Source organism: Gambusia affinis, linkage group LG10, assembly GCF_019740435.1.
Source record: "Gambusia affinis linkage group LG10, SWU_Gaff_1.0, whole genome shotgun sequence".
Classification (NCBI taxonomy): Eukaryota; Metazoa; Chordata; class Actinopteri; order Cyprinodontiformes; family Poeciliidae; genus Gambusia; species Gambusia affinis.
This window is the reverse complement of record NC_057877.1, coordinates 29,821,063-29,848,626: the sequence shown is the minus strand read 5'-3', so window position 1 is coordinate 29,848,626 and position 27,564 is coordinate 29,821,063. Positions and strand designations below refer to the sequence as shown.

The 27,564-nt window shown below is 50.4% G+C and overlaps 3 protein-coding genes and 1 long non-coding RNA gene across 8 annotated transcripts; all 4 read left to right on the top strand.

The window, feature by feature from the left end:
- The first annotated feature begins 1,103 nt into the window (after window positions 1-1,103).
- On the top strand, window positions 1,104-6,747 carry LOC122838746 (mediator of RNA polymerase II transcription subunit 16-like). Of its 5 annotated transcripts, XR_006371945.1 has the most exons (18): window positions 1,104-1,475; window positions 1,561-1,637; window positions 2,098-2,282; window positions 2,370-2,477; window positions 2,630-2,799; window positions 2,864-3,145; window positions 3,260-3,409; window positions 3,484-3,589; window positions 3,661-3,816; window positions 3,888-4,096; window positions 4,176-4,382; window positions 4,452-4,662; window positions 4,729-4,871; window positions 4,957-5,149; window positions 5,367-5,583; window positions 5,654-5,737; window positions 5,818-6,010; window positions 6,626-6,747. XR_006371945.1 is itself a non-coding variant. In XM_044129666.1 (17 exons), exons 3-17 carry the CDS (start codon window positions 2,141-2,143, stop codon window positions 5,942-5,944), a joined length of 2,505 nt encoding a protein of 834 aa, XP_043985601.1. In that variant the 5' UTR covers window positions 1,104-1,475; window positions 1,561-1,637; window positions 2,098-2,140; the 3' UTR covers window positions 5,945-6,049. The 5 variants fall into 5 exon arrangements, 4 of the variants coding, with proteins under 4 accessions (XP_043985601.1, XP_043985602.1, XP_043985603.1 ...); XM_044129666.1 differs by lacking the exon at window positions 6,626-6,747 and having other exon boundaries at window positions 5,818-6,049; XM_044129668.1 differs by lacking the exon at window positions 6,626-6,747 and having other exon boundaries at window positions 1,105-1,475; window positions 4,729-4,862; window positions 5,818-6,049.
- Window positions 6,748-6,759: 12 nt separating this feature from the next.
- Window positions 6,760-12,297, top strand: LOC122838747 (phospholipid phosphatase-related protein type 3-like). The gene is made up of 8 exons (XM_044129670.1): window positions 6,760-7,426; window positions 7,560-7,668; window positions 8,030-8,210; window positions 8,286-8,417; window positions 8,493-8,688; window positions 8,758-8,815; window positions 8,907-9,080; window positions 9,249-12,297. Exons 1-8 carry the CDS (start codon window positions 7,365-7,367, stop codon window positions 10,446-10,448), a joined length of 2,112 nt encoding a protein of 703 aa, XP_043985605.1. The 5' UTR covers window positions 6,760-7,364; the 3' UTR covers window positions 10,449-12,297.
- Window positions 12,298-12,776: 479 nt separating this feature from the next.
- Window positions 12,777-14,058, top strand: LOC122838795. The gene is made up of 2 exons (XR_006371954.1): window positions 12,777-13,239; window positions 13,996-14,058. It is a non-coding gene; the product is annotated as an uncharacterized LOC122838795 (long non-coding RNA).
- A 55-nt stretch (window positions 14,059-14,113) lies between these two features.
- Window positions 14,114-24,391, top strand: LOC122838950 (membralin-like). Its single transcript, XM_044130008.1, is given in 12 exon segments — window positions 14,114-14,320; window positions 15,396-15,486; window positions 15,489-15,691; window positions 15,764-15,869; window positions 16,070-16,180; window positions 16,249-16,371; window positions 16,463-16,563; window positions 17,570-17,627; window positions 17,702-17,785; window positions 17,878-18,010; window positions 22,971-23,070; window positions 23,168-24,391. Coding segments are annotated over 12 exon segments (1,899 nt in total). The 3' UTR covers window positions 23,750-24,391.
- Window positions 24,392-27,564: the final 3,173 nt, after the last annotated feature.

Sequence of the window (27,564 nt, the reverse complement as noted above, 5' to 3'; positions counted from 1 at the left end):
AATACATTAAAAGGAATTAACTGCACATTTAAGAGAGATTTGTCAACATTATCGCTGAAAGAGTCACAATGTCAGTTAAAAACTCTGATGGAGTCGACAAAATCCCAAACTAACTCAATTTAAATGATGTTACTCTGTTATTCTAACCCATATTGTAGCTCATCGGGTCCATGAAATCTTTACAGTTTACTAAAATTAAGCATTAAATTCACAAAATTTCAACAGTTTTGTAAATTGTTAGTTATGTTGTTGACACATCATGGTTGTGACGAACAATTTAGGAATAAAACGGAAGAAAAAAACTAAAGAATAACATAAGCTAACTTGAGCTGCTAGCTCTATTAGCAAAAGAAGAAAAAGGAAGACGTCATGGGGTCCTCAGAAGCTCTGATGCCCCCAACAATGCCTGATTTTTTTTTTTTACATTCTTTTTATGTCTGACAGTGTTGACAAAAACTTGGGACAAATTTCAATTGAGTTGGAAAATATCCAAAAAATATTTTAATGCAATTTATTGATACTTTTATAATTATTTATTTGAATACTTATACTTAATTGTCATAATATATTATCTTAGTATTCTTTTAATTGTTTTAAACTACTATAATGTATTGAGTTCTGCTCCAGGACAGGGATTTTAAAGACACCATCCACCTACTACAAAGTTTAAAAGTAAAAACTATTCAGCAAACACCCGGAAAACATACATTGTTGTGCTGACATGGCCCAGGTTAGTTTAGTCAAATATTTGAAAAAAATTATATTTTGTGTATGTTTTATTCAAATTTTGTGCTTTATCCATAGAAAATGTTTTGTCCCTCTTCTCAAGAATCACAGTGGTTCTTGAGTTCTGAGTTTCAGATGTGATTTTGTGGTGTTTGATGGATATTGCCCGTTTTGTCAGCAGAATGAAAACATGTACGTTAATATTAAAGTGTTTAAATATTATTCTGCTCAAATGTCTTCTAGAAGTTCAAATAAAAAACACCAGCAGGTGGACGGTGGTAAACATGAGCGCTTTAAACGTTTTCCGAAAGAGCCTGACAGAACGCGCAGAGGGCAAAATGGTCCTCCCATTATGTCCATGGGTCCTCCGTGGAGTGCGGGCTGCCCGCGGCGCCTTTTCAGTAATCAGCAGACAGGTTTAACAGAGCGTAATGGAAATTATCTATAAAGAAATTGAACCTAACGCCAAAAGAAAAACGGTACACTGCTTATGTGAAACTTGTTGAGGAGATGCTTTAATAATCCAGTTTTACATTCAGGCAGCTGTTTGTACAGCCTTAGTTTGATTGGGGGTGGGACCGAGTCGGGCTGTTTTACAACATCTTTAGCTACATTTTTTGACTAGACCTCAGTTCTACTAAACCCGGCTTGGTTCGGCCTTGTAATTCATATTAAAGTTTTCCTCTACAGTTTTGTTTTTTCCTGAGGCTGAAAAAGATTCTTTATTTTCTCGCCGCTTCATCAGTCAGGTAAGCTAAAAACAGCTACAAGATGCAAGCGTCTGCTGAAAAACTGAATTAAACTAGTTAACCAGCGAACTTTAAACACCTCCAGCTTCTGGACCTGGTTCGGTCTGGGAACGGGTCCAATTCGGCTGCAGTTTTACTTTAAAAAGGCTGTTCTTATAAAGGGTAAGTATAGATTTCTGCTAAAATCCAATCAAACCAACGGACCCAACCTGGCTTAAATGAGCAGCTTTTAAAGGGAATTCTGAATTGATCAGAACCGAGCCCGTTCGGTTCTGATCAACCGAACGGGCTTGTATATTTATTATTTATATTTATTATTTTTATATTTATAAAAAGATTATATTATTAATATAATTCTAATTATATAAATTAATTCTTTTAGTAAATAATTATAAATTTTAAATAAATAATTTTATTTAAATTTTAAATAAATAATTATAACTATAAATAGTATATTTATTATTTTTCCCAGTTTCCATAAGCAGTGCGACCCCTGCTGACAAATGCTACTGGGCCTTTCCCAGTTTACACCAGAACTGAATGATTGACCTACGAGGATCAGGACCAGTAAACGGACCTGATCTGGAACACAAAGCCTCACCAGATGTTTGTTTTCTCTCAGGTGAGGCGCCCACCTGTCTTGGTTCTTCTTCTGTGGTTCAGTCATGGAGCTGGCCTATGTGTGTGACTGGGAGAAGCGTCCGAAGAGCACCCACTGTCCGTCCGTCCCACTGGTGAGTTCCTGGTCCTGCAGGAACCTGGTGGCCTTCACCACCGACCTGAAGAACGACGATGACGACACCAAAGGTAGGCAGGGACCAGAGACCCGGGAAAAACCCAGTCTGACCCAATCAGAACCCACTCTGACCTAATCAGAACCTGTTCATATTCCAGATGTCAGTCACATGATCCACATCATCGACACAGAGCATCCATGGGACGTTTTCTCCATCAATTCTGGCCACAGAGAGGTCATTTCCTGTCTGGAGTGGGACCAATCAGGTGAGCTTTACCCAGGTCACCGGTTGTCCAGGTTCTGTAACTCCTGCAAGTTCTGACCCAGTTCTGCAGGGCTTTAAATGCAGGTTTCTGATGTTTCCTGGTTCTCTATTGTGTCTTGCTGTGTTTTAACCCGGTCCGACCCGGTTCTGAAGGCTCCCGCCTGCTGTCGGCGGACGGCGACGGCAGGATCCAGTGCTGGTCGATGTCAGAGCACCTGGTGAACAGCTGGGAGAGCGCCCTGAGCAGCTCAGTGGATGGAGACCCCATCGTGGCGCTGAGCTGGCTGCACAACGGCGTCAAGCTGGCACTGCATGTAGAGATGGTGAGGTCACTTCCCGGAGGCCACGCGGGGCGCCAGCCGGGCCTTACCTGTCCTCTCGCCACAGTCTGGCTCCACCAACTTTGGAGAAAAGTTCTCGCGGGTCAAGTTCTCACCATCGCTGACGCTCTTCGGCGGGAAGCCGATGGAAGGCTGGCTGGCGGTGACGGTGAGCGGCCTGGTGACGGTTTCGCTGCTGAAGCCGGGCGGCGCTCTGCTGACGGCCAGCGAGAGCCTGTGCCGCCTGCGGGGCCGCGTGGCGCTGGCCGACATCGCCTTCACCGGTGGCGGGAACATCGTGGTGGCGGCGACCGACGGCAGCAGCTCCTCGCCGGTCCAGTTCTACAAGGTGAGGGCCGAAGGCAATGCTGTTTCTACTGTAACATGATTCTCAGGCGAGGCACACGATAACCAGGTGTGTGTGCAGGTGGTGGTTGCTATAGTAACCTGTGTGTGTGCACAGGTGGTGGTGAGCGTGGTGAGCGAGAAGTGCCGCATCGACACGGAGCTGCTGCCGTCGCTCTTCCTGCGCTGCACCACCGACCCGCTGCGGAGGGACAAATATCCGGCCGTTACGCACCTCAAGTTCCTAACCCGGGAGAACTCTGAGCAGGTGAGCACCACCGGGTCGGGTCGGGGCCGGCCAGGTGGGAACCGGCCACTCTTTGACGACTCGTCCGGTTGCAGGTGCTGCTGTGCGCGTCCAATCAGAGCGGTAGCATCGTGGAGTGCTGGTCCCTCAGGAAGGAGGGACTTCCTGTCAACAACATCTTCCAGCACCGCTCTCCAGTCGGTAAGACCCACCGCCCTGTCCCAACCCCGACCCCTGACGACCCGACCCCTGACTTCCTGACCTCTGCGCAGTGGGCGAGAAGCAGCCGACCATCTTGAAGTGGCGCATCCTGACAACCACTGGCGACCTGGAGCGCGTCTCCGCTGTGGCGCTGCCCAAGCTGCCCATCTCCATCTCCAACACCGACCTGAAGGTGGCGTCGGACACCAAGTTCTGTCCCGGCTTGGGTGAGGATCCGGCGGACCCTGGACCCGTCCTCGGCCCGGCCCTCTGTGACCGGGTCTGGTTCTGGTTGCAGGTCTGGCCCTGGCATTCCACGACGGCAGCATCCAGATCCTGCACCGCCTGTCCCTCCACACCATGGGCGTGTTCTACGGTGCCGCTCAGCGGCCCGGGGACGACGCCGCCATCAAGCGCCCGCGTACCGCCGGCCCCGCCCTCCACTTCAAGGCGCTGCAGTTCTCCTGGACCTCGCTGGCGCTGGCCGGGGTGGACGGCCACGGCAAGGTGAGGTCCGTCTCTGTCTGTTGGCACCGGAGGCTGAATCTCTTCAGAGGAAACCTTTTGTCCTGCTGTCTGTCCTCAGCTCCACATGCTGCGTGTGTCGCCCTCTATGGGCCAGGTGCTGGACATGAACACCACGCTGCGTCACCTGCTGTTCCTGCTGGAGTACTGCATGGTGACGGGCTATGACTGGTGGGACGTGCTGCTGCACGTGCAGCCCAGCATGGTGCACAACCTGGTGGAGAAGCTGCATGAGGAGTACATGCGGCAGAACCAGGCGCTGCAGCAGGTCAGCAGCGCCGCCACGCCCGCCACGCCGCCACGCCCCCCTCTCTCAGCTGATCTCTGATCTCTGCAGGTTCTGGCCACACGTATCGTAGCCGTCAAGGCGTCTCTCTGCAAACTCTCCACGGCGACGGCGGCGCGGGCGTGCGACTTCCATGCCAAGTTGCTGCTCATCGCTATCAGCTCCACCCTGAAGTCCCTGCTACGTCCACACGTCCTCAACACGCCCGACAAGAGTCCGGGCGACCGGCTGACTGAGATCTGCGCCAAGAACACCGACACAGGTAAGCGCCAGGCAAGCGGCCGCCGGGCGAACAGCGGCGTCTGACCTGAACGGCGTGTGTCCTCAGATATTGATAAGGTGATGATCAACCTGAAGACAGAGGAGTTCGTCCTGGACGGGCCCCCCCTGCAGTCCCTGCAGCAGCTCATTCAGTGGGTGGGAGACTTTGTCCTCTACCTGCTGGCCAACCTGCCCAACCAGGTGAGCCAGGTGGGTGGCCTCATGGCGGCTTAGCCTGCAGCTGCCTCGTCCATCCAAGGTGAGAGCCGTTGACCCCTGACCTTTCCTCCTGCAGGGCTCGGCGGTGCGGCCCGGGTTCGGTTTCATGAGAGACGGGGCGTCGCTGGGAATGCTGCGGGAGATGCTGGTGATGATTCGGATCTGGGGCCTGCTGAAGCCCGGCTGCCTGCCCACCTTCACCGCCATGTCAGACAACCAGGACAGCATGCAGCTGCTGTTCCGGCTGCTCACCAAGCTGTGGCTGTGCTGTAAGACGCGCCGCCGCAACACCACACCTAGCGCCTCGCCTGGTGCAGCATGTCACTTTATATGTATGAATACACATGAAGGGCAGGTGGTGCGTTCAGGGCCTTGGGGGAACACAAAGCTTCAGTGGTGTTATGAGTCGTTTTACAAAAATCAGATGTTGGGTTTCATTGATGGGCACCTGACGCTAAGCCCCGCCTCCTGTCCCCTGATTGGCAGCGCGGGACGACGGCCCCCCCCAGGAACCCGACGAAAGCCTGATAGACGAGTGCTGCCTGCTGCCCAGTCAGCTGCTGGTTCCCAGTATGGACTGGCTCCCAGTGAACGACGGCATCATCGTGAAGCTGCAAGGGAAGCTGCCGCTGCGGCTGCAGTTCGGGAAAGCCTCGTCGCTGCAGGGTGTGGGAGGCTCCGCCCCCCTGGATATGTTCACCAGGTAAACCTTACCTGGCCTATTGCAGCGCAGGACTCTGGATGCAGGTGAACTCACCTGTGTTTGTGTTCAGGAGTCCTGGAGCTCAGAAGATGGACAACCTGCGCTGCATTCACATGGGTGTCAGCCCCACCGAGGAGAGCAAGGCCTGCACCAGGTGAGTCCACAGGAAGTGATGTCGTTGCAGAACCCGATCACTCGGAGCGCCCTTAACCTGTGACACGCCGCCCCCTACAGGTGTGGCTGCGTGACAATGCTTCGCTCCCCCAACAAGACCAACGCCATGAAGCAGTGGGAGCAGCGCTGGATCAAGAACTGCCTGTGTGGAGGTCTGTGGAGGAGGATGCCGCCCATCTTCACCTGATAGCCATGGAGATGATGTCTGAAGGAAGCTCCTGCTTCCTGTTTGCTTCAGCGGCCCCTGTGTTCTGTAAATAAAACCTGTTTTCTAATAAAAGCATCAAACTTCTTCGCTGTCGTCTCAGTGAGGGTTAGGAACAGAGCACGCTAGCGGCAGGCGCCGGGCTAGCGGCAGGCGCCGGGCTAGCGAGGTTAAAAAGGTCAACCAACTGGGAATGGGGTCAACCAAACTTATCAATGGGGTTAGCCACCTAGCAATGACCTTTTCAACACCTGGCAATAGGGTCAACTAGAATCTACTCCCACTCGAGTTCTGCTGTAAACAGATCAGTTGGTTCTGGTCCAGATGAAGCATCAGACTGGTGTTCCATAGACTTCCATATAAAGCCTAACCCAGCCAACAGGTGGGGGTGGGTGAAACCTGGACCAGCATTTTAGAACCACAGACCAACACAGGTCTCTGTCAGAGCACCAACAGAACCGGGCTGATCCTCGCAGAAAGAACTCAACTGGGGGGTTGGAGCAGAACCACCAGAACCGTTCTGTTGATCAGCTTCAGTGTTTCACGGAACAGTCAAGTGGCGCTCTCTCTCTCTCTCTCTTTCCCCCTCTTTTCTCTCTCTGTCTCTCTTTCCCCCTCTTTTCTCTCTCTCTCCCTCTCTCTCTCCCTCCCTCGCACGCGCAGCTCGCCCCCGCCAGCGCCGCCGCATCGCCCGCAGACAGAAAGACGTTCACGGTTCTGCGGAGGAACGTTGTCTGAACCAGCACCTGATGGGTTTAGATCGGAACCGGAGCCAGCAGCAGCCGAATTAACTGGACCGCAGCCCGCAGCTCTGCGGAAACGGCCGGTACCGGGAGAGAGACAACCAGAACCGGTCCGTGATCTGAGGTGAGACCGAACCGCTCTGCTGCGTGCACGAGTGTTTATCCGTGCATGTACACGCGCTGCAAATCGGAATCAGAACGTTCCAAGTCCAGATGATCCGGTCTGCGGGAACACCTGTCTCACCTGCCTGTCTGCCTGTCCGGACGGGTTCTGGGTTCTGATTGGTCGGAGTGTCGTAGCGCGGGGGAGGATGAAGATGATGAAGAATCCCCCCCCCCCCCTCCTCCAGAGTGTCTAGCACAGTGATTACTGACTGGATCGGTCCTGCAGAATCTCTGATCAGTGTGGCACTGATCCAGAACCAGCTCGGTTCCGGCCGATCTCACGGGATCAAACAGTTGAAGGTGGGACCGACCAGTCCAGGTCTAAACACACAAATAAGAATAAAAGAACTGGACCCAAACAGCATTGAACCCAGAACCAGAACCCTTCCTGTGTTTGGTGTTGATTTGTCTGGATGTGATCGGGCCCAGCAGGTCCATGTTGGACTGCAGGCGGTGACCCGGTTCTGGAGGAAGTTCTGCAGACAGAGGGGTAGATGAGCTGCAGGTTCTGTTCATGTGACCCGGTTCCTGGCTGGGTTCTGGTTCTGGACTCCAGGTGTGTGTGATGCACAGCAGGAGAGAGCAGCTGGTAGCAGCATGACCACAGAAATCGCTCAGCACGACCCCAAAGAAAGTTTTAGAGCTGAAACATCTCACTGTGTGTGTGTGTGTGTGTGTGTGTGCTCCAGGTTCATGAGGATGATGATGATGATGATGAGCTCCTCGTCCACAGAGAAGATGAAGAAGAAGGCTCCTAAAGACAGTCTGACTCTCCTGCCATGTTTCTACTTTGTCGAGGTCAGAGGTCACCCAGGGATAAAGATAGAGCTAAATTATTAAAAACTATGAACATCAGTTAGAGAAACTTAAATATCTATACCAACATGACCTGTGCAGACAGAACCAATCGATCAGAGACACAACCGATTGATCTCAGGATCACAGATTGTCTTTAACCATCAAAGTCTTTAGAGATCTGATGTTCAATAAACATTTATTTCATAATTACCTTCATGAGATTTTCCTGATTTGCTCTTTCTGCTCAGTCTTTCACGGGTGACGGCAGATCCGGTCCAGAAGTTGCAGAGAGGTTCTGCTTCCGGGCCCCCATCTGCTTCTGGACCAGAAGAAAACCTGACTATGTGTGTTCTGGTTGCAGCTGCCCATCGTGGCTTCTTCTATGGTGTCGCTGTACTTCCTGGAGCTGACGGACGCGGTGCAGCCGGCCCATGCGGGGTTCCGCTGTGGCGACCGGGCCCTCAGCATGCCGTACGTAGACGGAGGAGACGAGCTGATTCCGCTGCTGATGCTGCTGAGCCTCGCCTTCGCCGGCCCGGCTATGAGGCCACACCCACCCAGTGACCTCGCAGACCAAGAACCTGACCCGGGTCAGCTAAGCTGCGTTTGTTTTGTGTGTCAGATCATGCTGGTGGAGGCGGCGGTTTACTGCCTGCAGCCTCGCCTGAAGATCCACCGAGCAGAAGGAAGCATCAACGCCGGCGGCTGCAGCTTCAACTCCTTCCTGAGGAGAACCGTCCGCTTCGTAGGTAGGACACTCACCTGACTGCCTCACCTGTCTACCTGTCCACCTGTCTGTCTCTCTACCCGTCTACCTGTCCCAGGTGTGCATGTGTTTGGGCTCTGTGCGACGGCGCTGCTCACTGACATCATCCAGCTGGCGACGGGTTACCACGCCCCGTTCTTCCTCACCGTCTGTAAGCCCAACTACACGCTGGCCGGCGGGTCGTGTGACCAGAACGCTTACATCACCAGAGACATCTGCTCCGGTCACGACCAGCATGCCATCATGGCGGCCAGGTGTGGCGTGTCCTCCTGTTTGTGTCGTGTTCTCGAGGTAGAGGCTGATTGTTGATGTCTCTCTGGCAGGAGGACGTTTCCTTCTCAGCATGCAACTCTGTCGGCCTTCGCCGCCGTTTACGTCTCGGTGAGTGACGAACCATCTAAACCTGTCCTCCCAGTTCCATCTCTAAAGGTTGACTGGTCCTGTCCCTGCTGTCTCCCCCTTTACCTCCCAGATGTACTTTAACTCCACCATCTCCGACTCCACCAAGCTGCTGAAGCCGGTCCTGGTCTTTGCATTTGCCATGGCGGCGGTGCTGACGGGCCTCACTCAGATCACGCAGCATCGCAGCCATCCCGTCGACGTCTACGTGGGCTTCCTGATCGGTGCCTTCATCGCCGCGTACCTGGTGAGACCCCACATATGTGAGCTCAGCTGCAGTTGTCATGGCAACTTTAGCAGGAAACTCTGTGCGGCGCTGCAGAGGCGGCAGGTGTTCAGGTGTCTCAAAGTTAGACACCTGTCTGCCTGGGACTGTTTCCTGTTCTGATGCGCTGCTCCTGTTCCTGTTCTCCAGGCGCTTCACGCCGTCGCCAACTTCAGGTCTTCTGATGAGTGCGCTCAGGCTCCGTCCCCTCCGCTGCCGGTGGAGGACCCGCTGCGGGCACTGACAGAGCGCGGACACGATTCGGTGTACAACAAGGGTCCCGCCTCAGCCTCGGAGAGCAATGACGAGATTGCGCCAGCGCCGGCACCCCTGGAGCGCATGGAGGGCCTGGGGCCGCTGCAGAGGGAGCAGGGCTCTGTGGAGGGCCTGAAGAGGGCCAGCGTGGGACGTGAGCTGCTGGCCCCTCGGAGCCCTATGGGGAAGGAGACCATGCTGACCTTCAGCAACACCCTTCCCAGAACAAGTGTGAACATCAACGGCCCTCTGGGTGCCGGCGAGGCCCCGGCAGCGACGGTGCAGCGGCGGCTGAAGGCGGTGCAGGTCCCGGTGGACCCTATGAGATCCCAGCAGCTGGTCTCAGAGTGGAAGCAGAAGTCAATGGAGATGCGCGGCCCAGGGCCTTGTGAGGACAGGGACCTCGAGCCCAGTGAGGATGGCTCGGAGGCGAGCTCTATGGGGACGGATGATGCCGGTTCTCAGGCGCCCATCTACCAACCTTCGGTGCACTGCGTGAGGGTGGGCTCAGGTCGCAACCCCATCCCTCCTCCAGGTGGTGCCAAAGCTGTGGCGACGCCCAGACCGCCTCAGATCCCTGAAGCCGGACCCCCAGCGGTGTCCCCAAAGAGCGCCTTGACCAGGGCCAAGTGGCTCGCCATCCGGGAGAAGACCAGCGGGGAGGCTGCTGGCCGCGGCACTGCCAGCCAGCCACGCCTCATGCAGGTCATCGCCTTGTCCAAGCAGCAGGGTCTGCTTCCCTCCTCTTCCTCCGAGAGCGCCTCCACTGGCTCCGTCGCCTCCTCCAACACGGACTCCCCACTCTGTCGCCAGCGAGACGGACCAGGCATCATCACCGTGGACGCCCACGCCCCCTACCATCCTGTTGTGCAAACTCCGCCCCTTCCACAAGCCCCACCCCTTGCTGGAAAAGGAAACCCTTGGGAGTGGGCCGCGGTATCCAATGGAGACGACCCACGAGAATCCTACGGCCTCAACAGGCTGACCGGGTCGGACCCGACGGCCCATGCGAGCAGCTTCTGCCCGCGCCGCTCAGCCTCGCCTGCCGCCAGGTGGAGATGGCGGCGGACGCTCAGCGTAGGGAAATGGCCATGAGACGCAAAACGGCACTAGTTCTGCTGGATCGAGAAATCCGCAACCACACTGAACAGGAAAACTACTACAAGAGTTTACAGGGACGGAGGTTCAAGGACCAACCATAACCCCGAGACACCTGGACCAGACCTGGACAGGACAGAGACACCTAGACGGAGCAGAGACACCTGGACAGAGACACCTGGACGGAACGGAAACACCTGGACAGAGACACCTGGACGGAACAGAGACACCTGGATGGGACAGAGACACCTTGGTTTTGGCCATTTTAGAGGCAATAAAGCTAACAGCTTTGCAACCTGACAGAGATCCAGCAAAGTTTTTAGCTAATAAAAACATATTTGTCCAATACTGAGACCATAAAGGAATCTTGAAGACATGAGCTACTGGCTACCAGCTGCTCTTGGTTGGCTGTTTGGTTTTGAGTGAAACGTTTCCTGCGATGCCTCCTCTCATGAAACTGACAATTTTAATGTTAGCATGGGTTGCTACGTTAGCAGCTCTACTGAGGAACGTTTGTTTTGCCAGCAGGAGAAGAAATTATTAATGTTAGCAGCAAAATGTTTCAATGTTATCGACTCAAAAACATCTTTGCGACATTGGAAAGGGATTTTGGGTTACTGGAACCAAACGCAGCTGACCTTCACGGTCAGCGTGGTCGACTCCTGCTACCAGCAACAGCTTTGTTTCTCTCAGTGTGCTAACAGGAAGTGATGTCAGCAAAGTTGGATCTGTTAGCTTTATTGCAGTTAAAGTGGCAAATTGGTGGCGTTATTGGCCTGGTCACCTTAGTGACGGTATGACATATGGACACAGTATTGGACTTTTCACCCCCAGAAACGTGCATCAACAGTGTCTGAGGTCATAGGTCACATCCAGAAATTTAAACAATTTCCTCTGGAAGTGCAGAAAACCAGAACCAGAACTCTGGATCCAAAAGATGAGTAGCTTAAAGCTGCAGTTTGTAACTTTAATAAAATGTTTTTTTCTGTTTTTGTTCACACTGTCATCAGATAATCTCTGCCTGCTCCCAGTGCCAACTACAGAATACACAACTCAGTTAGAAACTACCAATCAGAGTCAGGAGGTGGGTGTTAGCGCTGTCAATCACATTTGTGTATGCGCTGCAGCGGAGCCAGCCGCCAATGCAGATAGCATAGTCACCATGATAACAATAATTTAGGTTAAGTTTATTTGACATTAGGCTGTTTGGCACAAGGGAAGGTGTGAACATGCTTGTTCATGAGCCTGATTGGCAGCGCTAAGACCCTCCCTCTTGCTCTCATTGGTTGTTTGAGTGGTAGCAGTGCATTTCTGCAGATGGCAGTGGGACCACAGAGAGGAGCTCATCGGTGATATTGTGTGTAAAAGTTTTGCTGCAGCTTTAAAGCTCCTGCTGTGATCTCTCACCTGCCTGGATGTGTCTGTTGCCATGACGACAGACGCAGAGGAGAAATCTTCCTTAAACTCCGCACATAAACTCAAGCACATTCATAAAAAAAAATATCATGATGTCACCATGGTAACAGCTTTGTTGCCAGGGCGACAGTTCGGTCGCTATGGTAACGTCTGGTTGTGGTAATGCGCTCCGTGCCGGATGTCGATTGGCTGACGGCCTGAGTCACGTGACTGTCGTTCTCTAGTGATTTATTGTGAAGCTGCTTTTCTCAGCGGGACTCAGACCGTCCACCTGTCCGTCTGCACCTACCTAAGGACAGGTGGACAGGGTGTCCCTGCTGCTGCATGTGATTTCATCCTGTTTCCATCTGTAAAGCCGTGTGTGAGGATGGTGCTGCTGCATGCTTTGTTCTCTCCATGATAAAGAGTCACAATAAAAACGTTCTTCCAGCCTGACGGCGCCTCATTCACCGTAACACGCAGCATTACAGCAGCTGGTCTAGATCAGAAGATCTAGAACAACAGATCTAGGGCAGCAGATCTACAACAACAGACCTCCAGTGAACAGTCCCCCATGGTAATCTACTCAGAGCTCATTCTGTAAGCTGCCTGTCAGACAACATTCAGGGTTAATCAAGCCACTCTGTCATTCATAGCAGTGGTCCCCAACCACCGGGCCGCGGGCCAGTACCGGTCCGTGGACCAATTGGTACTGGGCCACGCAAGAAATAATTAAATATGTCCGTTCTATGTATACACCGATACAGTAGGCAGTTTGAGATTAAGTGCCTTGCCCAGAGGAATATCAACATGTGGCAGGAGGAAACTGGAATCGAACCTACAACCTTCCAACTGCAAGAAGACTACCAAAGAGCCACAGTCCCCAACAGGCTGCGTTGTCTCTCTCAGGCAGGGAAAATCCCACAGGCTGCGAAAATGCGGTCAAAATTGCCAAGTCTTGACCGATCCGTGGTAATAAAAAGGTTGGGGACCAATTTATAGGTCACTACTCCCAATAACTGCCTTAAAAACTTCCGATCAGTCCGAATTCAGGAATAACGTTCCCCGCCGCCTGTCAGGCAGTGCTCAGGGCATACTAGGCTCTTTCCGCTCCTAGGACCCGTACTTCCGGCTGTGGTTCGGCAATAGCAGCGGCCGTTAGCTGTAGCTGCTGCTCGGAGCGGATCGCTACTCCCGGATTCTCTGAGCGGCTCCCCGCCGCCCCCCTTGCCCTCTGGATCCGCCTGAAGCCGCTCCTCTGTCGGTTCCGAGACGCCAGCCGAGCGCTAACGCGGGGCTTTGTCGAGCTTCAGGTCCGGTCCTTCCAGTTAGCATCGAGCTAACAGCTAGCTTCCTGCCGATGAAAACATCGAGAGGAAAACTTCACTGACAGGTGAGTCTGACGCACCTACACGTTCCCTCTCTGACCTGTCAGAGGGCTTACAACCCCTAACGCTCAGCAGTGACCCCTGACCCCTGACCCTCCCTTACCTACTGCTCCTCGCAGACCTTAGCAGAAGATCCTGAGGAACACCTGAATTCCTTACCTGATGGAACAACATCCCGACTCTAAATACCTGTAGAGACCCTCTAACACTTGGCCAGGTAAGCAGAACCACAGCGAACCCACCAGAACCAGTAGCGGTTCTAATCCAGATGCGTTTATCGACCGGTTCTGGTTCGGGTTCTGTGTGTCCCTGGAACGGGTCAGACGGGTTTGTCTGACGTTAACCTATCCGAACCTGTCCAGAACTAAAACATTGGTAGCATTTAAACATCTACAAACCATCAGCTTCCAGGCCACGCCCACATTCTGCCAAAGCACCTCACCAGGAATCAGCTGGCCCATCACTTGTTTCATGGTCACCGTAGCAACCAGAAAATTTCACCAAGGCACACATTAATGTGTGGTGGAGAGTCGCCACGGTAACAGTGAGATGAACCAGTCTGGGTCAGAGGTCATTTTTCCAGAACCAGTCTGGGTCAGTCTGTTCAGGATTTGGATTTCCGGGTTCAGCTTTATTTTTTGCAGCAACTGAAAATATAAAATGTGATAAAAGCATCAAAGCTAACCAGAACCAGAACCCTGAGCCGGTTCTGGCACTGAGGGCCAGTCAGTCATTAACTGCGTTGTGTTTGAACCTTCCAGGTGGATCCAGGTTTCGGGTCGGTTTTGCTGGAACTGAATCTGAGTCACCTTCATGAAGTAGGCCAGAACCATGCTGACCTAGGAACGGGTTTGGGAGCAACAGAGTCCTGCAGCGGCCATGTCGGAGAACCAGGCCAACAACAACGTTCCTCTGAACAACAACATTGGGCCCAACCGGATCCGGAACCCCAACATCAACCAGAACCCGCTCATCAATGTGCGTGACCGCCTCTTCCACGCCCTTTTCTTCAAGATGGCTGTCACCTACGCCCGGCTCTTCCCGCCCTCCTTCAGAAGAGTCTTTGAGTTCTTCGTCCTGCTGAAGGTGAGATGTCCCACCTGGACTGGGTTGGGTGGTTCCAGCTGGCTGCAGCCGCTCACATGGTTCTGATCTGGTTCTGGTCAGGGCCGACATCTGTCTAAAGCTGCATCCTGCAGTTACACAGTTTGACCTGTAGGTGTCAGACATGAGCTGAAACTGTCTGCTTGTCTCTATAGCTGTTATGAGCTTCAGACACATTCTAATTATTTTTGCTTATTTTTTCTGATGTTTCCTTTATAGACTTTAGTAACATGATTTTCTCTGTTCCTTTAATATATTCTGGAGTTTAGATAATCTCCTGTGTTTTCTGATTGACATCTGATGGCGTTGGGCCCGGCGCTGTTCTTCGCCCACTTGTAAAGAGGCTGGCCTTTGGGAGCGTGTGGATCCGCTCCTCCCAACACTAGGGGGCGTCCTGCTGATGCGCACATAGCCAGTGGGTGCAGGCCAAGCAGTAGTTTCTGTTTTTTGTTGTGATTTTGGCCTGGTGAGACCAGTTGTCCTATTTTCACTTCTTTCTGTGGCTGTAGGGTCTTTTTGACTTTTTGCTTTAGTCTGGTATTGGCAGAGGCTTTGTGGGCCCGGCAACGGGTCGGCCCGCTGCTGAACCTTTTCTGTTTGATCGTCTCATCAGCTCCACCCTTCTGTTCATACTTTGGGGTTTCGGTTTGGACACGGGAATTGAGGGTACCTAAATTTGTCTTTTTCTTCCAAAAAAGTTCAATGTAGCTGAACAAAATAAGGATTCAAGAAAAAGGGTAAAAAAAAGAAGAATGTTTGAACCCTAACTTTTGAATCCCAGCCGTCTCCAATGTCCTGATGGGGCTGGAGGAATGGTGAACCTTGTGTGTTTGGGTCCAGAACGTCCTGCTGCTTCCTGCCACAGCTCAGTTTCACCACATCCTGGACTTCCTCTCCCTTTTCCTGTTGAAGCTGAAAGTTGGTCTGCAGTGCATTGTGGGCGAAAGAGTCCTTACAGCCCTTCAACAATGACAAGGATCTGTTTGTTAGAACAGCTGGAGGTTTACCCGGAGGCAGCTCCTGATTGGCTAACCTCTTGTCCCTCCCTCTGCAACAGGCGCTCTTCGTCCTCTTCATCCTCGCCTACATCCATATCGCTTTCTCCCGCTCCCCCATCAACTGCCTGGAGACGGTGCGGGATCGCTGGCCGATGTTGAGGTGGAGATCCAGAGGAACTCCAGTCGCGCCGCCGTCTTCCTGCAGCACTACGACTCCTCCGGCCTCCAGGGGGAGCTGCAGGCCGAGGAGCGGCAGGCTGAACCAGGAGGAGGAGCAGCAGTGGCCGGGATCAGCCTGGGAGAGGAGGAGGAAGAGGACGACGAGATGACTGTGTTTGAAAACAGCTCAGTGCAGGTAAGTTACTGTCTCCTCACCTTCCTGTCCTCACCCGCCTGTCCTCACCTTCCTGTCCTCACCTGCCTGCAGTTTGAACTGGACATTGAGCCCCGTCTCCAGCCGTCTGTGATTGGAGGAGGCTCTAGAGGAGGAGCCAATGACAGCCAGGACGTGTCGTTTAGCCCCCCCTCTAAAGGTATGCAGCCGCTGCAGGACTCAGTGTCTGAGCTGGAGATGATGACCAGAGCAGGTAAACTCACCTTCACCTTCTGTCAGTCCTCCCCCTCACTTAGACTCCCTCCCCTCAGTCGATGGAGAGATCTTCTTTCTATGGCTGATTATTTACTTCGGGTTGTTGTTGTTTACACCCTGCTGCTCTCGTTGTCATGGTTACAGTGTGGCCGCAGGACGAGTACATCGTGGAGTATTCCCTGGAGTATGGCTTCCTGCGGCTATCGCAGAGCACCAGGCAGAGACTCAACATACCCGTCATGGTCGTCACTCTGGGTCAGCTGCCACGTCACGTGATCCCGCTGATCCCGCTGACCCCACTGACCTCTCTGCGTTCTGTGCAGATCCCATCAAGGACGAGTGCTTCGGAGACGGATTCAGTCGCTTCCTGCTGGACGAGTTCCTGGGCTACGACGACATCCTGATGTCGAGTGTCAAGGCGCTCGCTGAGAACGAGGAGAACAAAGGTACTGAGGCTCCGCCCACTCTGACCACCTGTGTGTAATCTACCTGGTACCAGGTAGAGGTGGCTGTCAGTAGCTCTGCTCTTCTCCGCAGGCTTCCTGAGGAACGTGGTGTCTGGAGAACATTACCGCTTTGTCAGCATGTGGATGGCCAGAACGTCGTATCTGGCTGCCTTCGTCATCATGGTCATATTTGTACGTTTACTCTCGTTTCTGATGTTAAAATGCTGCTGGAAATATTTCGTCTTTCACTTTTTTACCAACAAGAATCTGGAAGAGGAGAAAACAAAAACTCTGTAAGAAGTAAAGCTGAATTAAAACTGCAACTGAATAAAAATTTAATAAACTACTAAAATTAAAATGATTAGAAACATGGCCAAAATGTTGGCCATTTTGACCTGTCAATCAAAAAGAAATCAAATTGTTTGTCCATTCCTACAGCGCCTTGTGAAAGTATTCAACCCCTTTGAACGTTTCAACCTGTTGCTCCTTTTCAGGCTTCAAACATAAAGATCTAAAACATGCAGCCGATGGTCTCAGGTTGTGCTTAAAGCTCAGAGAGCATCATGAAGACCAAGAAACACCAGGACAAGTTTAAAGCAGGATTTAGAAACAGAAAGATTTCTCCAGCTTTAAACATCTCAAAGAGCCCTGAGCAGGTCATCATGTTGAAATGGAAAGAGTGTCAGACCAAATCCACCGAGACCCGCCGTCCCTCTAAACTTTCATCTGGAACAAGGAGAAGATCAGAGATGCAGCCAAGAGGCTCATGATCATTCTGGATCTACAGAGATCTACAGCTGAGGCGGGAGAGTCTGACACAGGACAACGACCAGTGGACAGTGGATTAATAATTTTAACAGATTTTATTTAAAATCTCATTTAGAAAAAGATATAGAAAAAAAGTTTCAAAACTAAAAACCTAAAAGCTCATTATTTTATCAGCTGGTCAGAAATTATCATCCCAGATTTTACTGAATAAATATTCTGCGAGAAGAAGGAAAATATTTCTGTTTAAGATTAAAAAGCTTTGACTTAAGATTGGCATCTTAAGTCAACTAGAAGTGGACCGGCTGCGGCTAAACAACTCCTTCTGTTGTTTAGAAGAACAGAAGGAGTTCTTCTAGAACCCAGATCAGCAGAATTATTTGGATTCAGAACCGCTCACAAAATAAAGTCGTGTCTCGGTTCTGTCTTTCAGACGCTGTCGGTGTCGATGCTGCTCAGATACTCGCACCACCAGATCTTCGTCTTCATCGGTTTGTTTACGCTGCTCGGGCCATTCCGACCTGGTACAGCCTGGTCTGGTTCTAATCTGCTCTGTGTGTTTCAGTGGATCTGCTGCAGATGCTGGAGATGAACATGACCATCGCTTTCCCAGCAGCCCCTCTGCTCACCGTCATCCTGGCCCTGGTTGGTGAGTTCTGCATTGGTTCTCCTTCTGAACTGGTCTGGATTTACAAACCGTTCTGGTTGTTTTGTATCTGTGATGTCACTTCTTGTTCGCAGGCATGGAGGCCATAATGTCAGAGTTTTTCAATGACACGACCACGGCTTTCTACATCATCCTGATCGTCTGGCTGGCCGACCAATATGATGCCATCTGCTGCCACACCAACACCAGCAAACGCCATTGGCTGCGGTGAGTCCCAAGCAGGAAACCGAAAGAAGCAAAAGAAAATGGGAAACAGAAGAAACAAGAAGCAGCGGGAAATAGCAGGAAGCAGAAAGAAGTAACAGGAAACAGCATGAGAAAACAGGAAGTAGCAGGAAACAGAAGGAAGCAGGAGAAGCAGGATATAGGAGAAAACAGAAAGCAGCAGGAAACGATATGAAGCAGCATGAGAAAGCAAGAAATAGCAGGAAGCAGCAGGAACAGCCTGCTCTGATTGGTCAGCTCCCTTTCAAGACGCATCCCTATCATACTTGTGCTAAAACATGTGTGTGTCCTGATCCAGAGTTCTGACTGGTCAGCTCACCTGGTAACCATGGAAACTAGTTTCTGATTCAGTACAGATAAATGTCAAAAATTGTGGATTTCTTCCTCCTGAAGAGAAAGTTTTGATGGCTCCGTTTGGTTCCAATAGTTCATATGGTTCCAATGATTCTGTTTGATTCCGATGGTTCTCTTGGCTCTGGTTAGTTCTGTTGGTTCCGATGGTTCGTTTGGTCCAGATGGTTTATTTAGTTCTGAGGGTTCCATTTGGTTCTGATGTTTCCTTGTGGTTTCGTTTGGTTTCATTTGGTTCTGTTTGGTTCCGATGGTTTGTTTGGTTCCCACAGTTCCGTTTGGTTCCGATTGTTCCTGGTGGTTCCCAAGGTTCCGATGTTCCGATGGTTCAGTTGGTTCCGTTTAGGTTCGTTTGGTTCCTATGGTTCATTTGGAACACATGGTTCCGTTTGGTACAGATGGTTCTTTTGATTTCATTTGGTTCCAATAGTTTGTTTGGTTCCCATAGTTCTGATTGGTTTTGTTGATTTGTTTGTATCCATACATTTGAGTGATGGGTGGCGGCCGAGTAAGGGGACCCTGACGGTCCGATCCTCGGTTGCAGAAGCTCTTGGGATGTGGAATGTCACCTCTCTGATGGGGAAGGAGCCGTAGCTAGTGTGTGAGGTCAAGAGGTTCCAGCTAAAACTAGTCGGTCTCGCCTCGACGCATGGCTCTGGTTCTGGAACCAGTTTCCTTGAGAGGGGTTGGACATACTTCCTCTCTGGAGTTGCCCAAGGTGAGAGGCGTTGGGCAGGAGTGGGCATACTTGTTGCTCCCCATCTCAGCACCTGTATGTTGGGGTTTACCCTGGTGAATGAGAGGGTAGCCTCTCTCTGCCTTCTGACTGTCATTTGTGCTTACGGGCTGAACGGCAGCTCAGATTGCCCACCCTTCTTGGAGTCCTTAGAAGGGGTACTGGAGAGTGCCCCTACTGGGGACTCCCTTGTTCTGCTGGGGGACTTCAACGCTCACGTGGGCAATGACAGTAAGACCTGGAGGGATGTGGTTGGGAGGAACGGCCCCCCTGATCTGAACCCGAGTGGTGTTCTGTTGTTGGAATTCTGTGCTTGTCACGGATTGTCCATAACGAACACCATGTTCAAGCATTAGGGTGTTGTGCACTTGGCACCAGGACACCCTAGGCTGCAGTTTGATGATTGACTTTGTCATCGTTTCATCGGATCTGCGGCCATATATCTTGTACACTGGTGAAGAGAGGTGCGGAGCTGTCCACTGACCACTACCTGGTGGTGAGTTGGCGCTGGTGGGGAGGATGCCGGTCAGACCTGGCAGCCCAAACGTGTTGTGAGGGTCTGCTGGGAACGTCTGGCGGAATCCCCTGAGCTTAAATTCCCATCTCTAGCATAACTTTGAACACACAGGCGGAGGTGGGGGACATTAAGTCTGAGTGGACCGTGTTCCGTGCCTCCATTGCTGAGGCGGCTCATCTGAGCTGTGGCCGCAAGGTTGTTGGTGCCTGTTGCGGCGGCAACCCTCGAACCTGCTGGTGGACACCTTTGGTGAGGGAAGCCGTCAGGCTGAAGAAGGAGTCCTATTGGGCCTTTTTGTGGGACTCCAGAAGCAGCTGATGGGTACTGGCGGGCGAAGCGGCATGCGGCTCAGGTGGTTGCTGAGGCAAAAACTCGGGTGTGGGAGGAGTTTGGAGAGGCCATGGAGAAAGACTTCCATACGGCTTCGAGGCGATTCTGGTCCACCATCCGGCGTCTCAGGAGGGGGAAGCAGTGCAGCAACAACACTGTCTACAGTGGGGATGGTGTGCTGCTGACCTCAACTCGGGATGTTGTGGGCCGGTGGGCAGAATACTTGGAAGACCTCCTCAATCCCACTAACATGCCTTCCATTGTGGAGGCTGAGCCTGGGGACTCTGGATTGGGCTCTCCAATCTCTGGGGTCGAGATCGCCGAGGTGGTTAAAAACCTCCTGTGTGGCAGGGCCCTGGGGGGGGATGAGATCCGCCCGGAGTTCCTTAAGGCTCTGGATGTTGTAGGGTTGTGTTGGCTAACGTGACTCTGCAATATCACATGGACATTGGGGGCAGTTCCCCTGGATTGGCAGACTGGAGTGGTGGTCCCCCTGTTCAAAAAGGGGGACCGGAGGGTGTGCTCCAATTACAGGGGGGTCACACTCTTCAGCCTCCCTGGCAAGGTCTATTCAGTGTTTCCTGGAGAGGAGGGTCCATCTGATAGTCGATAGTCAGGAAGAGCAGTGTGGTTCTGGTTCTCGTCGTGGAACACTGGACCAGCTCTACACCCTCAGCAGGTCCTGGAGGGTTCTGGGAGTTCGCCCAACCAGTCTACAGGTGTTTTGTGGACTTGGAGAAGGCGTTCGACCATGTCCCTCGGGGAGCCCTGTGGGGGGTTCTCCAGGAGTATGGGGTACCGGGCTCCTTGATACGGGCTGTCAGGTCCCTGTATGACCGGTGTCAGAGTCTGGTCCCCATTGCCAGCAGTAAGTCGGGCTCGTTTCCGCTGAGAGTTGGACTCCGCCAGGGCTGCCCTTTGTCACCGATTCTGTTCATTACTTTTATGGACAGAATCTCTAGACCAGCCAAGGTGTTGAGGGGATCCGTTTTGGTGGCCTTAGGATCAAATCTCTGCTTTTTGCAGATGATATGGTTCTGTTCACAGCCCAGTGTGAAGTGGCCGGGATGAGGATCAGTGTCTCCAAATCTGACACCATGGTCATGAGCCGGAAAAGGGTAGAGTGCCTTCTCTGGGTCAGGGGGGGTGTCCTGCCCCAAGTAGAGAAGTTTGAGTATCTCAGGATCTTGTTCACGAATGAGGGAAGAAGGGAGCGGGAGATCGACAGGCGGATTGGCGCAGCGTCTGCCGTCAAGCGGGCGCTGTACCGGTCCGTTGTGGTGAAGAGAGAGCTGAGCCAAAAAGCGAAGCTGTCGATTTACCGGTCGATCTACGTTCCCACCCTCATCTATGGTCATGAGCTTTGTGTAACCCACGTTGCATTCAAGGACTAACAAGATTTTAAATAATCCGATTTTAAATAGTCTAGCTAGGTTCGGCTACGAGAGGAGATGGCGATTTGTAAAACACAGAGACCGTAAGATGGTGCAAATTGGTGAGTTGTATTTACAATATATATATACAAATTAGTCCATAATTTGAAGCAAAAAAAAATTATAATAGAAAAATTAAAGTCCTTATGCCAAGGACGACCACCAGTCTTTGTTGATGATGGAAAAACCCAAAATAGTCCACTTCCTTCAATGGGGACTTGAGCTGATCCTCCAACTACTTCGGAAGAGTGTTTCCAGATGATAAGTCTTGTGTTTCTGGATCCGCTTATTGTAGCTCGCCAGTCTGGTCAGTAAACCAGACAATCCTTGCTATGGTCAAGGTTCCTTCAGCCACTCCTTTCGTGAGGGATCTCCAACGCACCTGGCCTGTATAAACAGGCCTAATTAATCAGTTACATGTACAGAAGTTTCATAAGTAAATATAACTTATGCAACTAATATTGTTACGCAACAAATCAATATACAATCATAATAGGCAGGAAGACTAGCGCTAGCATACTAGCTCCCGATCCACACTCACCAGTTCCCTCTTGACTAACTGTGATTCTGGCAACGTTTGGTTGAGCGATCATCCAGCTGCACGTCAGAGTCCCGCAGCGCTTTCTGGCTGAGCTGCGATTTGCAGCCATATCAACTGTGCTGTCAATTTAGGACGCTGACGTGCAGCTGTCACATGACGTCAGAGCCGCGCGAGAACACTATTGTTCTCGCCTGGTTGGTGTTAAACAAATTAAAGGGGAGAAAAAAAAAGATTTTAATTAAACCTTTAAATAAAAATAAATAAATAAAATTAAATCTAACAAAATGGAAAATAAAATAAATAAACTAAATCTAATACAGAAAAATTATCCTGGTTACATTTGGGACATGACCAAAAGAACAAGATTGGAGATATAAGCGGCCAAAATGGGTTTTCTCCGTAGGGTGTCTGGGCTCTCCCTTAGAAAGAGAAGCTCGTCATCTGGGAGGGACTCAGAGTAGAGCCGCTGCTCCTTCACATCGAGAGGAGCCAGTTGAGGAGCATCTGGTCAGGATGCCTCCTGGACGCCTCCCTGGTGAGGTGTTTTGGGCACGTCCCACTGGGAGGAGGCCCCGGGGAAACCCAAGACACGCTGGAGGGACGATGTCTCTCTGCTGGCCTGGGAACGCCTTGGGATTCCTGGAGAAGCTGGAAGAAGAGACTGGAGAGGGAAGACTGGGCCTCCATACTGAAGCTGCTGACCCCACGACCCGACCAGGATAAAGGGAAGAAGATGGATGGATGGTTCATGTGGTTCCGTTTGGTTCCATTGCTTCTGATGGTTCTGAGGGTTATGGTAGCGTTGTTCCTGATGGTTCTGTTTAGTTTTCTTGGGTTTCATTTGGTTTCGATGGTTCTCTTGGCTCTGGTTAGTTCTGTTTGGTTCCGATTAGTTTTGATGGTTCATTTGGTTCGTACTGATGGTTCCGAAAGTTCAGTTTGGTTCTCATGGTACCATTTTATTCCGTTTGGTTCCCATGGTTTAGTTTGATTCCAATCGGTTCTGATGGTTCTGTTGGTTCTATTGGGTCCAGGTTCTTCTACCTGTACCACTTCGCCTTCTATGCCTACCACTACCGCTTCAACGGTCAGTACAGCAGCCTGGCTCTGGTCACTTCCTGGCTCTTCATCCAGGTAAGGTCCCTCCTCTTCTCCTCTTCCTGTCAGCCGTGAGGTTCCGCCCCTTCCTGCCCAGGTTGGCTCTGATTGGCGGTTCTCTGTCTTCCTGCAGCACTCGATGATCTACTTCTTCCACCATTATGAGCTTCCTGCCATCCTGCAGCAGATCCGGATCCAGGAGATGCTGCTCCAGAACCAGCAGGCGGGTCAGAACCAGACTGCTCTGCAGGACAACCTCAACAACAACAACGCCAACGCTGGGCCGGATCCAGCTGGGACTGGTCAGTCAGCAGACAGCACCGTTGAGCCACCACAGGCCGAGCCGCTTCCATCATCCTCTGTGGCGGTGGGCGGAACCGGCGAGGTCAGAGCTGAGCTTAACTGGGTCGCTCAGACCGCCGCTGTCATCACAGAGGCACTCGGCTCCTCCGTCGACTCGGGAGAAAGTCAGGGATCAGCAGAGATCAATGTTGAGTTCTGGATGGGTGGGGCAGCAGGTGAAGCTCCTGACGGCACACTGGAGAATAAAGCTCCAGGGGGCGGAGCTGAAGCCTCACCTGGTGATAGCAGGCGTCAGGGGGCCGAGCCTTCTGAAAGCCCAGCCCTTAATACAGACTGCCCCGCTCCTCAGAGCTCGGGTACAGACAGCGAGTCACCTGGGCATCAGAGCTCCGCCCCCCGCGGCATGTCATGAGCGTCCAGGTGAACTGATGACTTCACGGCACTAGCTGAAGGCTATGGACCGTCAGCTGATCACTGAGCTGCACTTTACTCCAATTAATCAATTAATTAATTAACTGATCCATCAATTAACCAATGAATGAGCTGATCTGAGGGTAGCCCCGCCCCCACCCGACACTCAGCAGGATGACCTTCTTCGAGGTGTGACCAATAGGTGAGCTGAGATTCTGACCCTTCTGGACACCCACAGCTCTGAACCGGTTCTCCTGAGGGATGATTGAGCCGTCAGGTTCTGGTTCTGACCCGTTCTGTTGGACTGAAACCCAGATGGAACTTTAATTCTACTTTTATTGTGTAGAACAGGAAGATGCTGATTGGCTATTGCTGATTAAGCTCCGCCTCTTTGAGGGCGTGTCTTGTGTTTACGTATTCAGGCTGCATGAGTTCACCTGTTCAGAACCAGAACCTCATCACCTCCATGTTCTGATTGTGACATTGAAGGCGGGGCCTCGTGGTGGGCGGGGCCTGTGTGGTTCTTGATGCCCCTGCTGGTCGACTGGAGTGTTAGGAACCAGTGGAACCAGTGGAACAGGTAATGCCTCCTGCAGACGGATCAGACTCACCTGAAGGTCAAAAATAAAGAGTTGTGGAACCAGCTGGCTTCCTGTGGTCTGTATCTTACCTGGTGACCGGGTCAGAACCGTGACCCAGTTTGAAATGGCTGAATGCTCTAGAAACAGATGACCCGGTTAACCGAGCTGGAACCAGGCAGAACCTGTTTGGATTGGGCCGGGCCTGCTAGGCCAGTCTATTTCTGATTCTGCTGATAGCCCAGAGATGAAAGTTGGTGAAGGTTAGGGGTTATTTAAAAGTTCGGGTTCATTTAAAGGGCCAGCACTGTGATTGTAGAGCAAAATCAGCTTCCTGTTGTAAAAATGCTGCATTACATGTGGCTGAAAGGGTCCATGATGAGTTGAAATAATCGACTCTAATAGGGAAACATTTATTTTGGATGTAAAAACAGTACAGTGATGCTGTTTTCATACATTTTAATAAAATATTGTCGCATGAAAGTCGCCATGTTGTTCGCTGCAGCTGGTGTTTGCTGCTGCTGCTGCTAACTTCGGCTTCATAAATGAAACCATGAATGTTACGGACTGGGTGACCTGTGTTTCCCCATCAGATACCATTCCTGCAGTGACGTGCGGTGAGGTTCATGGCTGGTGAGGCAATCAGATTTACAAATATAGACCTCCAGCATGTTATTGTTTACATACCGAGATTTCACGCACGCAGACAACGCTGGAGCGCATAAACTATTCTTTTACATGCCATGCATATAGCTGCGCTGCCACGGTAAAATAATTCCGTTAATGAAACTCGGACATGTAGGCCCTCTAGTTCTGCTAACAATGTGGACCGGCTGCAGTCAGCAGTCCGATCATTAGAACATTCACACACCTGCTATAAACTTACTGCATCTCTGGCAGTGCTGTTTATATTATATACATGTAGGGATGTAAGTAATTGAGTAATCTATCGATTATTTTTATGATTAATCAGGTAATCAGATAAAAAACATTTTTAATGAAACATTGGTAAATCTAACATAACAGCAGTATTACTATCGCATATCAACATCAGTCCAATTTTTCACATTTGAGTTTCCCTAACAATAACTTTTCTGTAGTTTAGAAAATTAACCTGTAACAATAATAACCCACTTTCAAAGTTAAACCTGAAGAAAAGTGACACAAAAATCAATAATGAAAAAGCAATAAAAATATAAAATTATAAAAATTGTCTATGCTCCAGCTTTCCGTTTATGCATTCATCTTTAGTCAATTTAATAGTTTAACTCTGACCTTGCCCAGACATTTATAGCTTTATGTTCATGTTAGCGAAAGTTTTTGACACCTTCGTTCGTCACACACAGAAACATTTACCAGATACGTGCCGCCACGATGCGCTCCGCTACCCATTTGTTGACACCAGGAGGATATAAAATAAATGTTCCGGTTCATCGTAAAGCTACATTTATGCAAATTATCTAATGCGCAGCGTTCAGTCTATCCGCTCACCTGTATAAATACACCTGCAGCTCTTCCCCGCTGTTCGCTCTGAACCGCCACCAGGCAGCAGAAAAGCTGCTGTCATTTTAGTCATACATGTTGCTGGAGAAGCGTGCGGTACCTACCGTGGCCACCAGGGGGCCCCAAGAGCAATTTATAAAATTTGTTTTTTTTATCAATAAAATTATGATTTCTACATCATTATCAAATATATATTATTGTTAAAACAAATCATTCATAGTGAAATTGTGTGCGTTTGATATTTTAAAGACAGAGAAATTGTTACTATAAGAAAAAAGAATCCTCCCCTACGTGGCCTTGGGGCCCTAAGCGGTTGCTTAATTTGCTTATACCTTGGTCCGGCCCTGAATGTAGGTATTATTAATTTAGTGCTATGATCCACAGCAAATGGAAAAACCGAAGCACAACTCTCAATCACTTCTTTCTCACTCTGTGTTTTGGTCAAGCTACTCAGGTCTACTACTAGTTCTTGACGTCGGGGTGAACACCCTCACTTTTCCTGACTCCCTTTCCAATAAAGGTCTGAGAGCAGCTAGTCCCTTTTTCTGCTTCACTCTGCTGACTGGAACCTTATCCAAACTCCAGCTGCCTCACTGCCAGCTGCTCCCAGGTCAGTAAAGCTCACCTGGACAGGATTTTTTCCCGCTATATTGCAATTTGTGTTTTCCAAGGTGAAACAGGGTAGAATGTAAAACTGTCCCTGATTTTTTTGTGTCTCTGGTATGTTAGGAAACATTTTCTCTCACATCTTGGTGAAAAACTCGATTGATCTTGTTGTGAGACCTGTCTGATCTGAGTTTTTTCCACTAGCACCTCTACAGCTCAGCTGAACTCCACGGTTCAGGTGGTTTTCCACCATAGTTGCGCATCAGCCATGGTGCGCAACTATGGGGTAGTGGCTGGGTCCAACATGTAGTGTGGCACCCAAAGTCTGGAAAATAGTGAGATGTGATATTAACTCAACACAAAAACAAAGGAATCTGTGATAAACTTTCTGCTCAGTATGTGGCTTTTGGTATAATGCAAAAGAAAAGACCCAGGAAAGTCCTCAGGCAGCGAGATACAGGAGAATATGAGCCACTTTAGTGATACAAGCAGTGAATTTAATTTCTGGTCAGTCGTTGCGTTTTCTGCTTCATTCTGCATGCTTGTGTAACATAGTTAAAATGGTTCAGGTTAAATCCTGCTAAAATGCACCATCTGCTGGTTTAGCGGAGTATTACATTCACCCTAGAAAGAGCAGGGTATTATGGGTAATCCTCAGAGCGACGAGGATCACTGTCGAGGTAACGTGTCTCTGCAATGTGATAAAGAAATATTATATATAAAATATGTTTATGTTTTTTTTTTTTTGCATATTATTGAAATATGTTTTATGTAGGTCACACTGTTTTGCTCTTATATTGTTTTTGTTGCGTTTTAGAAATGTTTAGTTCGTGAGAAAGTGTGGCGGGAATTTCCCACATATTAACATTATGGCTGCTCCTTGCAGGAGCCTGTTTTATGCTAGAGACTGACTTTACCTCGATGTCCATGTGTGAAATACAGGTATGTTTTACTAAATCTTGTAGCAGATGGTTAATATAAGGCTGAGTTTTATTTTAACAGTTTTATATGAAGATAGGTTCATTTGTGTTTTTGGTTTTTCAAGATACAAGTTTATATAAACTAAAATATAAAAATGGCATACAGTAAATAAAATGTCAGCATTTTATTTTATTTATCAGAGCATTTT

What these genes read in the sequence shown, in the direction of transcription:
- LOC122838747 (XM_044129670.1), top strand. Translation starts at nt 7,365, where the DNA reads ATGAGCTGCAGGTTCTGTTCATGTGACCCGGTTCCTGGCTGGGTTCTG. An exon ending in GAGAACCGTCCGCTTCGTAG is followed by an intron (nt 8,418 to 8,492) that starts GTAGGACACTCA and finishes TACCTGTCCCAG; the next exon opens with GTGTGCATGTGTTTGGGCTC. An exon ending in CCTTCATCGCCGCGTACCTG is followed by an intron (nt 9,081 to 9,248) that starts GTGAGACCCCAC and finishes CCTGTTCTCCAG; the next exon opens with GCGCTTCACGCCGTCGCCAA.
- LOC122838746 (XM_044129667.1), top strand. Translation starts at nt 2,141, where the DNA reads ATGGAGCTGGCCTATGTGTGTGACTGGGAGAAGCGTCCGAAGAGCACC. An exon ending in CGCCGGTCCAGTTCTACAAG is followed by an intron (nt 3,146 to 3,259) that starts GTGAGGGCCGAA and finishes GTGTGTGCACAG; the next exon opens with GTGGTGGTGAGCGTGGTGAG. An exon ending in CCCCTGGATATGTTCACCAG is followed by an intron (nt 5,584 to 5,653) that starts GTAAACCTTACC and finishes GTTTGTGTTCAG; the next exon opens with GAGTCCTGGAGCTCAGAAGA.